General features: G+C 35.4%; 1 protein-coding gene across 1 annotated transcript in view; it reads right to left on the bottom strand.

The window, feature by feature from the left end:
- Positions 1 to 13,034: 13,034 nt before the first annotated feature.
- The window catches only part of LOC142337404 (uncharacterized), a 31,041-nt gene continuing 26,817 nt past the window's right edge, over positions 13,035 to 17,258 (bottom strand). The window contains exons 4-5 of the mRNA XM_075386579.1: positions 16,129 to 16,275; positions 13,035 to 13,421 (exon numbers count right to left, since the gene is read on the bottom strand). Coding sequence (XP_075242694.1) covers positions 13,149 to 13,421; positions 16,129 to 16,275 — 420 coding nt within the window. The 3' untranslated portion in view covers positions 13,035 to 13,148. The remainder of the gene's footprint in view (positions 13,422 to 16,128; positions 16,276 to 17,258) is intronic.

Below are 17,258 nucleotides of genomic sequence, written 5' to 3'. Positions count from 1 at the left end.
ACTCGTTGTTGGACTTATTTTGCATACTGTGCTGCCAGGTGATAATACCTCATAGAGGCCGTCCAAGTTTTTCTTTTGGCGCTGGTTCTCATGTATTTTGCGGGCCAACTTCGCCTGTACGCTGCGTTCGGAGCAGGGAATTGCACGGTGGATGACATCTGGCTTTATAAAACGATCTTCCCCGTCATTCCTTTTCTCTTGTTCTGTTCTTGCACGGGTACTTGCGGCGCAAATGACTCGTTCAATTTCCGTGTCAGAACAAAGAGCTGTATCCGCCCACTGTTCATCTGTAAGGTAGGAACGACCCGGGATTGTATCTTCGTCTAAATAATAATTAATTATTGCATTATAGTTGAGATTTTTACTATCAGATTTAGTTGTAATATTTGATATAGGTGTGTTACATTTTCTACCGAAATGTGCCTCAAAGGGCGTGGTTGTGATTGTTTTTTGTTTTGATATTCGGAGTCGTTGTATTATTGCTTTGAGTGAATTTTCTAAATTAAATTTTTTATTTAATTGTGATTTCATGCAAGATAATTGTCGTTTAATTGTTTGAATGATACGTTCTACTAATCCGATTGCTCTATGGTCATTTGCAGGTGCATATATAGGTGTAATATTATTTTCTGTACAGAATGTTTCAAACTTTTTTCCTGTAAAACATCTAGCTTGATCTAATCTAATAGTTCTAGGTACTCCATGTTGATATATATAATTATTTAAGAATTTGATTACATTTGGACCTGATGCGTTGTTTACTATTTCTGCTGTGGGGTATTTAGAGTATCTATCTATACTAGTAAGAAAATATTGTTCTATTCCTTTCTCATTTAAAATTGGGCCACCAAAATCTAAATGTATTTCGTCATTTGGTTCACTACATTTAGGTAGAGGTGTCCATTTGCGGTGCGAAATCACTGATTTTAGATTCTTACCAATATCCGTGCAAGCATTGCACTCACTGGCCTTTGCCAGTATGTCTCTGTGGATGTAGGGCCACCAGATGTTTTGAGCTAAGGAAAGCATAGCAAAACTGCCTGGATGTGTGGAATGAATGTCTTCCAACACCGCATCTTTAATGGATTTTGGGATCGCAATTCTCTCATCTAGGCAGACACACGCGTGTTTCACGCTTAGATCTCTCCAATATGAAAAGAGATAGGGACTGATTTCTTGTAGTCGTTCTGCATCATTTCGAAGTACACAGTCCCTTACTTCTTTCAATATCGCGTCTTTTCCAGTCAGTATTGCTAGAAACTTCCTACTGAACACTTCATTTAGGGTCCCGGTGAACATTATGTCCTCGGCCTCATCTATCATACTACCAGTTGGGGTTCCTGTATGAGTTGTTGCATTTGATTCGGGTGTTGAAGGTGTCGTGTCGGAGAAAGTTACTCTTGCTTTAGTAGGAGTCGATTTAGAGCGGGTTGCTTTGGCTTTTGACATCGTGCTGAGACTATTTACTGAATTATTTGATATGAGAGGTTTATTGAGTTTATTCACAAAGTAGTGTTTCTTAGGCAGAATTTGGGCAAAAAGCGAGTGATTTTTGGGTAAGTGGTATTTATACTTGGGGATTTGTGTTTTCGCGCTTAATTTAGTGTTGTTAGGTGTATTACTTGACTTATTACCATTAATGGGCTGCATTAAGGATAATTGTTCAGATTGTTCACATTCTTTACTGTCTAATATTTGCACCTTTTTTGCAGCGAATTTGTTAATGGAATGTGAATTATTTACTTTACGGTGATTTGGTACAAATTGTAATTTTGTAACTTTAGGTGGCATTTGCGACGCAAATGGATGTACAGAATACGGATTAAGTTTAGAATTAGCATGTGTTAAATGCGGTGCGAATGGAGGTTTCAATGGTGAAACGGTTAATTGTGATGCAGATGCTTTATCGCAATTAGTTGAATTATCACTTTGTGGTATGGTTAATCGCGATGCAAATGGTTGTGTAACTTTTAGTGAGGGCAAATTCGACTTTAATATGTTTCTAAATTTTTTAGTTGCTGTTTGTCTATTGGTAATTAAATGTTTCATTGAATCACGGATTCTAGAAATTGTTGCTACAACAAAGTGCTCGTCGTATGTAGATATCTTTTTGGCTCTTGCAAAAGGGTTTCTAGAAATGTAGTCAACGAGTCCCATTTTTGCACCTGGCATATGCTCAATTGTGAAATTGTACGATAGCAATCTATCTATCCATCGAGACAGTCGACTATTGTATGACTTATTTGATCGGTGTTCTTTAAGTATTGACAATAGAGCTCTATGGTCTGTCACTACCGTAAAGTTTTTTCCGTATAAGTAGTATTTAAAATAATCAATTGACCAAACTATCCCCAATAGTTCCAATTCGTTGACACTGTAGCGTTCATCCGTTGAATTGAGGAATCGCGACGCGAAGGCTATTGGTTTCCAACCGTCCGGTGTATTTCGTTCCAATGCTGCCCCCAATCCTGAACGGGAGGCATCACATTTTACACGAACATCCAGTTTAGGGTTGTAATGGCTATTTTCTGTACTATTTGCTATTTTTTCTTTAATCTGATTAAAATATTTAGTGTGTTCGTCTGTCCAGATGAATTTTACTGATTTCTTTAGAAGTGGTCTAAGTTGATGACATAATTGTGCTAGGTGAGGTATAGATTTGCCAATATAATGTACCGACCCGAGAAATGATCTAAGACGTTTTAATGTTGTTGGTGGTGGTATTGTTAAGATTGCGGCTGTTTTGCTTTCTAAAGGTGATATTCCAGGCTGTGTAAATTTGTAACCGAGCCATTCTATTTCAGATTTAGCAAAATGACATTTCTGGAGGTTAATTCTCAAGTTATCGTCATCTAATTTCTTTAAACATTTGTGAACGAAGGCTAAATGGTCTGCTTCAGTGCCGGTACTAACGATTATAATATCGTCCAAGAAACAATAGGTGTTTTGTAAACCTATCAGAGTATAATCCATGGCTTTTTGGAACTCTGCCGGCATATCTGTAAGTCCATAAAAACCAGTTTTGAATCTATATGTACCTGTAGATTCTCCACATATGATGTTAAAATTACAGTGTTTTGCTGTATCGTGATGTAGTTTTAATTGACTATATGCATATTTGAGATCTAATGTGGTGAAATATGCTTGTTGACCGTTTTGTGTATCTGTGAGGTGTTGTGATATGGTGTCGATTAACATTTCAATATTAGGCATTTGGTATTTGTTTTTATGTAATGCTTTATTTAATACTTTTGAATCTAATGCGAGTTTTATCGACTGATCTTTTCTCACTGTAATTACAATCGGGGAGATGAAGTGTTCGTCAGAGCAACTAGATAGTTTTTCGATATGACCCTCAGTCTGTAGTCTTTCTAATTCGCTTGATACTCTAGGTTGAAGATTTATCGGAACACGTCGACCTTTTTGATGCTTTGCTGTAAACGTTTGATGAAACTTTGACTTTGCTACATGTGTCTTAGATAAACCAATTCTCGATACTAGATGTGGAAATTGCGTCGCGATTGACTCTTTAATTTTAAATGTAGGATTATTGATGTTATAAACACATTTACCAGTTTCTGGTTGTTGTTGGACAACTGCAAGTCCCAAAGTAGTGAACAGATCTCGTCCGATGATATTTTTATGTCCATCATCTACCACAGTCAATATTGCTGATTTGTCTTGCCATTGATTGTAGACTACTGTGGTTTCCAAGTGTCCAATGACTTTGATCGGCTCATTTGAAAAAGTTTTCAAATTCCTTTTTTCCGTCGATTCTGTTCATTTGGCTCAGTTTGTAGATTGTAGGATTTTGTTTGCTAGACTTTGTGTGATGATACTCACAGCACTTCCAGAGTCAATCATAGCAGATGTTTGTATTTCTTCCATTTGCACTTCCACGTTTAATGGTTCTAATTGATGAACTGAATCCGAAGAAATTGCTGCTACGTAGTCGTCAGAATCGCTATCATAGTTTGAATCGTACACCTGGTCGTACAATTGTTGATAGCTCGTTATATAGTTTACTGATTCTTCATCATCACTTTTTTCCGGCGTCTGATCGATTTGGTTTACATTTGATTTTTGAGTTTTCTGAATTGGATTCTGTGACTGTTTTGGTTTTCGACATTTTCTGGCGAAATGACCCATAATACCACAGTTATGGCATTTTTTACCATTCGCGGGACAGATCTGCTTATGGTTGTGGCTCCAGCGAAGACCACAATCCATACAAATACTCGTATATTGATAGTTTTTTGGGATAGATGCGTAGCGAGTGAAGTCTCGCTTTGTTGAAGGTCCATTCGCGTTGCGATTGCGCATTGAGTTATTATTGATGTAATTCACTGAAGTATTACCTGACATCAAGTTTTGGTTAATTTTCTGCTGATTCTGTGCTCCCATTTCCATTTGTATGGCGATCTCCAATGCTTTTGGTGGATCTACTGTTTCCTTCAACAACTCTTTCTGAGTGTCGTGGTCAAGCATATTTAGTATGAATGCTTCACGAATTAGTGTAGTTTCTTCACTACCAAGATTGCAATTCTCCGCCAATTCTATGAGACGGCCGTAGAAACTTTCTACCGATTCTCCTTTTTGCTGTTTACACGAGTAGAAAACGAAGCGATCGTAAGTTATATTACGAACCTTTGTGAATGAGTCCTCCATTGCTCGCCACAAATCTTTAAAAGGTTGCTTCTCGATCTGAAAATGAGGGTATTTGCTCTTGAAGATCCGTCGTCCCTCTGTACCAATGCTTAGATATAGCAATGATATTGTCTTCTGTTCACAAATTCCCCATGGTTTGTCGCCACAGAGGATCCCGATTTCTCCAATCTTTGCGCAACGATTTTGCCAATTTACTTTCAATTGCTGGTTTTGGACTTTACGATCTCTTTCCGTTGCCTGTGTGTGGTTCTCCACCGGTGCTTCATAGGTAGGCTCAGGCGGGTATGTCACTGTTGCTGGTGGATCATTCAACAGGGTATCCAATTGGATCCCTTCCTTAGCAAGTAGAGCCAATTTCCATTGCTGCGTCCATTTGATCCATGTCAGAGAAGGTGTTGCTGTCGGTTTCTCCCAAAATGCTTCTATATGGAGTGGTGTTTTCTTTGAGTCCGCTGCTGACTGCGCCATGTTATACTCATACACAAGGAGTATAGTCAATTGAATCGCAAATGGCCTTGCAAGTACTGAGATAGGCACTTGCGTCGCGAATGGCAGGTTTAGTTGTTACTTTCAACTAGATTCTTTCTAGATTGGACAACCGCGGTGCGATTGACTCTAACTGAACTACTCAGTTAAAACGAGAAATGTTTTGCAAGGATTAAATTAAACTGAGCGTTAGCGCTGCAAATTGGACAATGAAAGTTAATGATAATACAGATTATGAAAGAAAGTTTGTTCAGGTTTTAATCATACATAAAGGAAGCAAAGTTTGATTTGTTTACAACGTGAATGAATATATATCCGGTACAGACAGGATGAACAGACTTAACTGCTAAAAATGGGAGGAAGTATATAGCACTGAACTAAAATGGCATTCGCCCTTCAAAAGGAACTTACAACAATAAATTAGTTTAAAATACAGATATGGATACATGATGGGTATCCATTGCCGTATGACAAATTTTCTTAGAATGTTGTCAATAAAACGAAAAAGTTAGATGCATTGCAAAGGGCTGTTTAAATTTGAAGGTTGTCATTTTAGTCAAATTTTATTATAGCTTGGCTTAAATGAGAAAAAGTATCTTTAACTGGCGATCTGAAACAAAATGCATAGTGATATTGTCTTTTCTTTCTACCTCCTTAGTATGATTGTGTTGCAACTACTTTTGTGCCAACAACTTTATCATGTGTGAGATTGTATTCCATTGGTTTTCAAACATGAATTCATTTTTTAATGATTTTTTTTTCGTATTACTGAATTAAAGCCTTCTCTACATCAAAACTTTTGTTGCAGTGCTCATTCAATTCTATCACCTAAAAATCCCCGGGTCCAGGTTTGACCAAAAAATAACGTAAGATTAGCGATGAATAGCGGTGAAAAAAAACTTTTTTCACAGCAAAGCGCCCGCTTCTTTTAGCGTTGAATGCGGTGAATTTTTGCGGTTTTTAGCGGTGAAAAATTTTTTTCACCGCATTCACCGGATTTCTTACAAAAAAGAAACTTCCGTACACGGGTTCGAACCTCGCACCTCCTGCATGTCAACAACTTCTTATTCCACTGCTCCATCTCTCACGTACAACAATGATATTTCTGCGAATTCAACCTATGCGTTGAAATTAGCGCGGTAAATATTTGTAAGATTTGCAATTTTAGCGGTGAAAAACTTTTTTTCACCGCATTCTGCTGGCAGCAGTGAAAACTTTTTTTCACCGCGTTCTGCTGGTAGCGGTGAAATACTTTCTCCCAACGCTTAAGCGGTAACGAAAAATTGTTCACAGCTTAAAAGTTTTTTTTACCGCATTCATCGCATTGAACGTAAATCTTACACTTTTATACAAATTCACAGCAAATCTTTTTGCGATTTTTAGCGGTGACACCTCGACGCAGCTCAGATTATTTCAAGTGTTCAAGTTTTTGCTTGTTAAGCGTCATATGGATCCTTCAAGTTACCAAACTTGACATGGTAACTTGTTTTTTTAAGGTCTTTTCATAACTTTTTGCCTTTCTCTCTTTCTTTCTTTCTTTCCACTCAGTAAAACGAAATGGTACAAAGAAACGTATTGTTGCCTGATTTTGTTGCTAAAACACGATGCGAGATCATACTCATTTATAAACTGATTTTTGATCTTGTCTTGTTTGGATGAGATCCTGGTAAAATGATCGTTTTTTTCAGAAGAAACGCAAATTTTTGACCGTTGGCTTTTTCGCTTATATTTTGATTTTTGACAGATATTTCTTCGAATAACAACATGTTTGTGAGCTTTTGGAAAAAAAGAACAAAATTGGATTCTTAAAACCGTAAACCCTAGTTCAAAACTTATAACAAATTTGCAAACATTTGCAGATTTTTGCTCGATATCGCCAAATGTGTAAAAATTTGCAAATTATCTGTTCTCAAGTTCAAATTAGCAAAATTTTGTGCAAAATAAGGTTAATTTTGCAAAAATGTGCAAACGATCGGCAGAGTTCGTTCCGGTCGAGGTCTGCTTAATTTAGCAATATGGGTTATTTTCTAACCATTTCCCTGAGGTTGCTTAATTCAATTGAAAAATGTGTAAAGTACACCTTGTAAACGATGTTTGGTCAAATGACCCTACAAGGCCAACTGCTAACGATTAGGGACAAAAATAATCAGACCTGGTTGCAAATATTTGTAAAATTAATGCGCTGTTTTTCAAAATTTACGAACTTCTTTATAATTAATGTTTGACATTAGGCTTAAATTAACAGAATATTTCTAACAGATTTTCTAACACAATATTTTAGTTGGAGCCATAGATTGGAAGAAGTTAGGTGTTTTGACAAATAGTTTCAGTGTCCAAAAAAATTACAGCACAACAGTTCTCTGTGACCAATGTTTAAATTTAAAATTTTCGATAGAGTGACTGATTTCTCAGATTGCCAAAACTCGGTTTTTTTATTCTACTGACTTACTACTGACAACTAAAAATTTTGTTGGTTATATTTCTTTTCGCTCGATGAGTTGTCCAAAATTTTTTTGTAGACATTGGTGTCTTTTAAGCTGACTTTTTGAAATTTTCTGCTTGAATTTTCTCTAAACAAGCACAGCTCTAATCAGCTGATCTCAATAGGCTGCAGCCTACTACTAAAACTCCAATGAAATCACCGCCAAATTTTTGTTCATCTTCCATTTAAAATTTTTCTAATTGTTCCGACCCAAGTCCGGTCGGTAGTCCCGTTTCTAAGTCCGGTTTCCTTCAATAGCTGGTATATTATTTGCTTTTTATTTGACCTTTTTGTTGCTAAATGTTATTATAAGTAGTGTTTTTGACTTAATTATACGTTACTAGTTCAGTCTCTCGCACAGCAGACGATCGAAAAAAAGAGTCACCAGAGATAATTATTCCATATTGTTGTAATAGAAAAGGTAACTACACTAAAAGTTTACTCATTACAAGCCTATATTAATCAGCGAAGAAAAACAACGAAGATCAAATATTAGGAACTATATACTCAACTGGGTTTTCTTTTTGTTTAGTCTTTTTTGCCGATCGATTTATTCATCGTACAGGATTGTGAGTGGTAGCAATAGAAATTTGTCACGCTTAGCATTTCAAACATATTTTTTTATTCTCGCTTATTTCATGGAGTTACGGAGGTTTAGCATGATTGGGTTAAACTGTTTTGGTTAAATTTTTAGGAAGCCCATAATTTGAAATTCAGCAGTTTCTCTATACCTCATAACAAAAAGGCATCAAATATGCCCATTTGGCCCGTTTTGTCCCGTTTGGCCTGTTTGGACCGGTGGTACAGATATAAAAATGTTAACACTATCTTTTCTGTCTCGGATGTGGGCTAATTGCATCTCCGGATTCCAAGAAAGTTTTCCGCATTTTGTGGTCATTCGCTAATTTAAACCGATATTTTAAAAAAGGCAGAGTTTATTATTAATATATTAAAGTTTTCGTTTGCCAGAAACTATTACCAAATATTTTAGAACAATTGTTTTTTCTATTAGCAGCGCAGCGATAACAAGACCAGTTTTGGTCTCATCGTTAAGTTTTCCAATGAAAATTATTCGGTTTCTGTTTTGGGTCTATCCTCTTGATTTTTTTGCATTTTTTTCAACTCAATTATTAGACAGTCTTTTTCCATATAATGTTTCAGTTATTTTAAGGTCCCTTTTTCTTCGGAAGTGCTCCAATGAAACATAATTTTGTTTTCTTATTAAGATCTCATGGTTTTTAATGGCTTGACAAATTTCTTTCGTAAATTTTCATTAAATTTTTGAGGTTTGCCAGCATTTGATGTTCTTTTCATAGTTTCATGACCAAGTAGACTGACTTAAACGTCTAATTCGGAATCTAGAGAGCTGTTAAAGAAACTATTTAATGCTTTCGGTTGATACATAGTACTTTCTTTGTTATTATAACTCGATAAGTGTCCAATTTAAAATTATTTTTGTTCTAACTACTTCTTTGTCAAATTTCGGTAACATTTTTGACTTTAGATTTTGTTCAATTTTGTTTTGAAGGAAGAAGAGCAACAGAAATACCAGTGCTGGTCTAGTTGTAGATTTTTTTAGTGCAAAAATTATTCGGATTGTAAAGTGCCGCTTTATATATTATTTTGATTTACTTTTGTTTTTTATGTTTTTTACAGACCAGAATGATTTCAAATCGAACCTCAATTATCGATAAATTGAATTTACGTGGCAATGATCATACTTAACAGATTCAGCGAAAAGCATTTTGTTTTTTGGCTTCAACACCGTTTGCAAAAAATTGTTCGTGGAATTTTGAATTCTGTCCGTATTCAGTGTTGACGTGTAGTATTTTGACTTAGTCACAAAAATGACATTACACAAAGGGTTTTTTCAGCAGTTAACAGTTACATGTTAAGCTGTTTGCCATTTCTTATTTGAAAGTTTACCGTTGTAATGTCTTAGTATTTGAATTTAAAAAAAAACTGTTTTTTTTTATTAGATTTACCAGATTCAATCTCAATTTTGCAACCTTTAGAGTAATCTCAACAAAGAGATGACTTGCTTTCTCTTACCAATGTATAAAATTGTAGTCTTAACTGCTGTTTTGATTTTTACATCACAAATTTTTGGCGCTGGTACTACGATTCTCAAAAACTTTTCTAATTTTTCAGGTTCTATTTTGCTGCCTCGTCCGATCATCACATTAATGGCACATTAGTGACGATTCGCATATCACAATTATGGCCTTAAAGTAAGGCGCAATTGATTATATTCCATATTTTTAGTGAATACATTTTGATCTTATAGACTTCGACACCCTTTCATTGCAAAAAAGAAATTATTCTTTCACCCTTTTGTACATTTTGTCGGTATTTGTTCTTTCTGTAGTGTTGTGAGATTTTTAGTAATATCAACTCTCAATAGTTTCGTCTTAAGGTATAAGTGAAGCCATTGAAAGATTTCAGTTTAAAGCTAATTCCTTCCAGTACTTTGAATTTATTTTTTTTTTCAAAAAGTATAAGCTTATTTTCTAAATTTGCTCTTTTTGTTTCTATCTACTTGTTATTTATTCTCGATAAAGACAGGTCCCAAATATTTTCTGATGAAATGCAAGTTTTTCTGTTTTTATTTCATTTTTTATCTGATGCTATTTTGACCTTCTCATTAGGTTTTTTTAAAAAAAATGGATAGACATGGAGTTTTGATCGTAGTTAATGCCTGTTTTTTTATTTGATTTCGTGGTTTGCCTTGTCTCTTACGCCCTTTAATGACAATAGTCATCGGAAGTGAAATTTTGTCTCATTCGTATAGTGGTTAGAGCTAAAGCAATATTATAAATGGATAAACTATTTTTTTCGAACAATAAGTGATTTTTTGAACGTTTTCTATTTCTTCCTCGTTTGGTGGGCAATTAAGTCAAAAACGTGGTTGAGCGGGGTTGGACTGTTATGCGCGGACACACATTACTGAGCATCGTTGTCTACAATAAGCTCTGTAAAAGTTTTGAACCTTTTTGCTGATTCTAATGAGAAAGATTTGCTCAAAAAGTTTGGTTGTTTATACCTTTAGTTTGTTCTCAGAGTTTTTCAGCGCTCGAAATGTAACTGTCAATGAATTCTAGAATCGCTACAAAACAATCGTTTGTGGAAGCGCTGCAAATTGTCTGCTTATCATAATCAGAAATATTTAACTGTGCGTCAGCTGATAAGCTGATAAGATGTAATCTGATAAGATTAGTAATTTTGAGCTATCGTAGAAACAGATTATTGTCAAGAGACTGGGTAGTGAGTGCAACATAAACATCCAGGAAAGAATTTCAAGTCTGGACCAGTACTTCTTCAGTGTCTTATATACGTCTTGAATTAACAAATCACTACTGATCACGTATTATCTCAAGTCTTAAGACTTGTGAAGATATGTCAAGACTTGCTCAAGACTTTTCAAGTCTAAGTCAAGTCTTGGCCAAGACCTGGCAAGTCTCGAGTCAAATCCTGACCAAGCCTTGACAAGTTTTGAGTCATGTCTTGACCAAGACTGGGCAAGTTTTCATTAATACGCAGTTAGGCAAAGTAGAATTTTAAGAAGAAATTTTTTATAATTATTGCATTTCAAAATTTTCAAAATTTATATAATTTTTTTTTGAAAAAGTTGCTAATATGACAAAGCTATCTCTGATTTGAGCTTATAGCAACTTCAAATCTCCCATATATTCACGCCGGAAACAATTTTTTCTTCAATGGGTAAAAAGGGGCCATGACTTGTATTTTTGGGCGATATCAGAATTTTTTTTTTCGTTCTCTATCAAATGAACTTTGTGGGAGTGCTTGTGTTATCTTGTGCTTCTTTTTTCACCTTGGAGAGTTTTTTGGGCTGTCCACTGTAAATGGTGGCCTTCTTTCATTTCCAATCGAAAGCAAACCAACAAGCAAACAGTGACCTGCTCAAGAATTAAGACTTGATTTAAGACGTGCCAAGTCTAAAAAGTGACATCATCAGAGCTTTGATACAGTGCTGATCCAAGACCTGCATTTCAATGAATGAGCACTGATTAAGACCTGACGTTCATTTCGAGATTTCATAATCAGAATACGCATACTGTTCATTGATGCACGTAAAGATTTCAAATATCTAAAATGGTAAATTATTGGAAATTCGCTGCTCCCATTTGGAGCAAGAACCGATCGGAAAACAAGAAAAAGCTTGTATTTATATGTTTATTTTTCTTTCTTTTTTTTATTTTTATAAGTTTATGAGAAGCCTTCTAGTCCCACCACTCCCACCTCACAAACAAACAAACAAACAAAGCAATGGTACAACCCAATGCCTCACCTCTATGAAAAAAACTCTTCAAGATCACTAATCTCTCCGGAGACGACAGACAGCAGCAGCATCACTACTTCAGAAAAATCAACGAAATAAAAATTGTGAAAAGATAAAGATCCTGAGGATCTATTCTGTTTTGCCCCCCCCCCCCCTCCAGCTTAGTGGGCTTTAATTTTTTACACAGTAACGTGCTATACAACAACATAAAATTTGTAACTGGGGAACGTAAAAAACACTGGGGGAACAGAATAGATCCGATTATGGTTTACGTTTAACTTGATTTTGGTTGTAGAGCTAGAACTAGAATGGTGGTCATCGTCTCTAGGAAGCACAAATCATCTAGAGATAATTTGGAGTTGATAGCTAACATAGACGGCACGTGGGCGGAAAACAAAAGAAAATGGTAAAGAAACGCTACAACACTAGGGCCAGGAGTGAACTCGTAGAGACATGCCGATCACCCAATAACAATTTTACCACAAAGTCTGGTGAATGAAAGAGAGAAAACTCACTCGAAAAACTGACAAAACAATATGAAGAAGGCTCTGGTAAAACTGATCTAGAGTTTTATTTTATTATTAATTGATATAAAGATAGAATTTTATTTTGATAGTGATATTTGCTGAATTAATTTTTTAACAGTGGTTCAATTTTATTGCTTTGGGTTTCATGAACTTATTTCCAAACATCGTCAACAACATGATATCTTTTCATTACTTCCTTTAAATCAAGTTATATTTACCGTTTCAGAGCATCAGAGGAAGGTAAATGGAACAATGGTTCGCAAACCTGTTAACAGATCATTAAAAATGAAAAATCAGGTTCAGTTTTAAAACCTCAATTTTGTATTAAGATTAAATTTCAAGGTTTTTTTTGTCAAACCAATGATTCTTCTTGAAATGAAGTTAAACACTATTTGGCTAGAACTGTTTTTTTAGAAAAGGATACGGCGGGGGCAGAAAGAAAATGACAATTTTTGAAAGAAAGCCTATATGAGACGAAGCGAGACCAATTGTGCGAAATATCCGTCTATTTTTTTTACACTTTTGGCAAGGTCCTCAATATAATCTCATAAAGTTCTCCAAAAAACAAGCGTAATAAAAATATAATCTTTTAAACATTCTAATGGGGTCCTGATCATAAAAGCAAATCTACAGTTTTTCGGGGTGGTTAAAGTTGTTAGTTTTCAATTTGCAGTTCTTCATGATGTCATAAATCGGTTTCTTCACCTTCGGACAAAACTGTTCCGACAACACTCGATTCCTGTCTGACTTCTGAGTAAGGCGGCGGTTTCTCATCGCTCGTTCCAATTTGTTCAGCCTCCTTTCTTGAATCGACCTCGAAGAGAATGTCGTCTGAAAACGAGACTGTTTTTATTCGTCTAGGGGCTGCGTGGGGTTGTTGTCTTTGTGGGGTTTTGGCACTTGCGGGTGTTGTGGCGGAGCAGATTGTTGATGAGTAGCGGGTTGTCGTACTGGCGGCCTAGTTAGTGTGGAATGATTATTAGAAATAACTTATTATTAGATGACTTAATGTTTAGTTTTAATTCGTATTTGCGGTCGAAGACCCCAGAAGTACCAGTACTGAATAATCAATCGGTGATTTGCAATACCATAGTCGAGGAATGAGCAAAAAAATGCAAGAAATAACCGAAATTTGAGCGGAATCAAAAATGCAAGAAATGAGCGGAGTTCAAGCGGAACAATGGGACCCAAAAAAGCGCAATATAGAGACTACAAACCTATCTTATCCTATGCAAAAACGAATACTTTTAAATTGTGAATATAATCTGTTATATATTCCTTGCTTCATACGTTCATTGCATACATTTTTTGATTCGGTCGAATTCCGCCCATTTCTTGCCTTTTTTCCGCTCTAATTTCGCTAATTTCTTGCATCTTTTTTCAACGATTCCGCTCATTCTGGTCAAATTCCGCTCATTCCGGTCATCTCGTGCATTTTTCTGAGCGGAACTTGAGTGGACTCCCCGACTAAGGAACAGAAGTAAACAGAAGTACTGGTTCATAGTGTTCGAAGGCTTATTTGGGTTTTCAGTATACAAATATCAAACTCATAGCTGTTTTTTTTTTTCGTTTCACTGTTTATGCAAAATTCAGAAACATCTTTTCGTATATTTTGTAAATTTTTGGAAATTTTGTAATTTTTTTGTAAATTTTAGAGACTGGGCGACGATTTTAAATTGCTCACATGATGATAGAATAGGCGACTTTAAGAGAAGAACTCGTGAAAGCAGTTGAATAATGAGCCAGGTGCTTTTTAATAAAAACCAATGGCCAGAAAAAAATGGCGGTATTTTTTCATTTGCGAGCGTATTCAGACTTCAATTTCACACTATGTCATTTCAAGTTCAGAAAATTTTTTGTTCTATCAGGCTGATTAAAAAATCAGAAGTGAAACATAACGAAAAATTAGGGATAGTAATTGCTCCCACGTTTTTGAAAAAAAAAATAAGACAATCTAATGCCGTACCCGCTCATTCACTTACAAGTGTTAATACAAACAGAATTATTTCAGTTAGCTTTTTGTCCGTCGCTATGTAGCTACGTAATTATTGGCACATTTAAGATGCAGGAAAATTTACTCCATTCCATTTTATGATACTCATACATGGGCGAGAACGTTTCAAAATGGATTTTTCTTACGCCTTTATCTTTGTCACGCATCTTTTTGCATTTAGTACCATATAACGGAAACGAGAATGTTTCTCATAAGTGACATGAAATGGAAATTGGAACAGTATGGAGATTAAGGCATACAAGAGATAATTAAAAATCTTCTCTCTTTCAGATTAAAATCTGATACAACTAAATGTGTCCATTTGTACATAGCAACGGCCTGCTGTAGTAAATTTTAGCAAGCTTCTGGCAGGAAATTATTTGGACAAAAAATGTGGTAAAGCAACAGTTTGTTTATTTAAGTTAATTGTTACTAAATTTTTTAAAAATTTTTTGTTTCGGGACACCTAAAGGAAATAAATGCTTTTTTTCATAGGTTTAATAGCAGTTCAGATCAAACAGAATAATCGTTGCGTTTAACGAACTCGCTTAGGTGAACTGAGTTTTTTAATTGTGACACTCCCTGCCTTGTTAACTCTATTGAAGTGACATATTTTCATAATATTTTTTGTTTTATTGTGTGCTTTTATTAGGTCTCGTAGCTCTCTAACAATTTTTGAAGTTACAAAGTTTTGTCAAAACACACTAATCTTACATTATAAGTTAGAAATAGTCATTCAAAAACCAAATTTGGAAAGGTTACGATAAAAATTTGATCCATCGGAAGCGAAAAAGTAGCAATGACATCAAAGTGATTTATTCCTGACCATGAGTCAAGATTTAGTGTGTGATAAACGGATTAGTTTGTTAGAAATCTATTGAATGTTTGGAAATTTTGTAAGAAATTTGCTGAAGTAAATATGCTGAAAAATTTGGTCTAGGTGCGTAAAGTGCTTAATCACGATATTGTCAGCACTCGTCCTTGTTTTCAGAACTGAACAGTGTTTTTTTTCTCATAGTTGATATTTTATAATTAAAATCTTTCTTGGATATTTTCCGTTTGTGCACAGCTTAGTATGTTCATATTGTTTGCACCCTCCAGACGCATGTGCCATTTTTTAATATAATGATTTACTATGTAATGGTAAGCGCTGTGTAACTGGGGGCTGACATATTGGGGGACACAAACGGAAAAGATCCCCCCTCCTAATGATCTTTTATAATGGTGTAAATAAATTGCAAAGGATTATTCCTCCTTTTATTAGAGAATACGAGATCATTATGAATGCCAAAATAAGACAGAATTTTTATTCACGCAGGAAGGAATCTGTTCCCAGCTGTTTTCTTACATAATTCTGGACAAAAATATCAACCAGGGACAACCAACTCAGTTGTATCCTTTTCCAGATAAGTTCGATGTGATACATTGGGAAATCGTCGGTCTTTTGGTTTTAGTTAGACAAATATGACAGAAGCCCTTACCTTTGTTCTTCAGTATCATCGATGTGTTCAGTTTTCACAAATTCACCAAATAAACACCTATTTTTGCTGTTCAAAACCGACCACACCGCCGATATGTTAAGTTTAAAACAAAAAAAAACAAACATTTTTTTCCACAGTTTTTTTGTTTTTGTTTGATCTTCCGGGCTAGTGTAATTAGTGATAAAACTTACGTGTCGGATACTTGGCTTGATTGGGGAGGGTGGCTCAGTTGAGAAGACAGTGATGGTTGAGGACGAGAGAGTGAGAGACTCATTAGAAGAGGGAGGGTATGAATGTGGATTCATCATAACATCTCTGTAACTTGGGGGTTTACCTGCCTGCAGCAACGAAACAAATATCAAATAAACAAACAGAAGTTGTAAAATTCGTCCAAGCTAAAGACGAAATAAGAGAAAATAATGCCCCAAAAAATGCTTTATTTTGCTTTTGTTACCGACTCGTTATAATTTACCCCCTTATTTCTCTCTAATATTAATTCTTACACAATAAAAGTTTTGATTATAAAATGAGTAGAACCCAAAATCATTGCCCCAGAGCAGCCCATCTCTGGTTGGAATTGAAAAAGACGGCTAGAAATTTCCCATTGAAGAAGAGAGGTAATCGCAACTGGACTATATTGCCACATTAGGTGATTGAATGACATTAGACAGTTCAATTGTAATGGCATTTTTCCCATTAGCCTTAACAAAAATGAGGCGTCTTACAGTTGTTTTCCCTTCTTAAACTGGGAAACAATAAATAAGGAAACAGATATTTGCGATTAATTAGTGGTTGTTCATAATTGCAACATATGAAGGAGTATACTTGCTGACTACGTTAAAAGAAGCAATATTGAGCAATGAAAGTGCACGTAATTTCTTTGAGGATGAAAACGGACTCAAAAAAACTTTTCCTCGACTTGTGATTTGACTATAGCTAGAATAATTTTTTTAGCTCAGTATTTTGAGTCGAGCAAAACATTGGGTCGAGCAAAACATTTTGGGTCTATCTAAAATCCAGCCTGGATCATTTTTGCCGAGCTTACGTTCAACCCGTACCTATAAGGTTCAGTGACAATCAGTACTGATTCAGAACATTTTCAGAGAAGTTTTAATTTTTTGATACTGATTCAGAAGGATTTCAGAGAACCAACTGTGAAGTGATTTAAGAACTTCTCTGAATCAGAGCAAAATTCAGAAAAGATATTCAGTGTTCTTCTGAATCGGAAGATAATTCAGAATGAATCACTGAATTGGCTCTGAATCAGACAAATTCAGTGCAAAATGTGACCTGAATTAGACTCTGACTCAGAACTGAAATT

The sequence above is a fragment of the Convolutriloba macropyga genome, chromosome 4 (assembly GCF_964194025.1).
Source record: "Convolutriloba macropyga chromosome 4, txConMacr16.3, whole genome shotgun sequence".
Lineage (NCBI taxonomy): Eukaryota > Metazoa > Xenacoelomorpha > Acoela > Convolutidae > Convolutriloba > Convolutriloba macropyga.
This window is presented reverse-complemented; position numbering and strand designations above follow the sequence as displayed.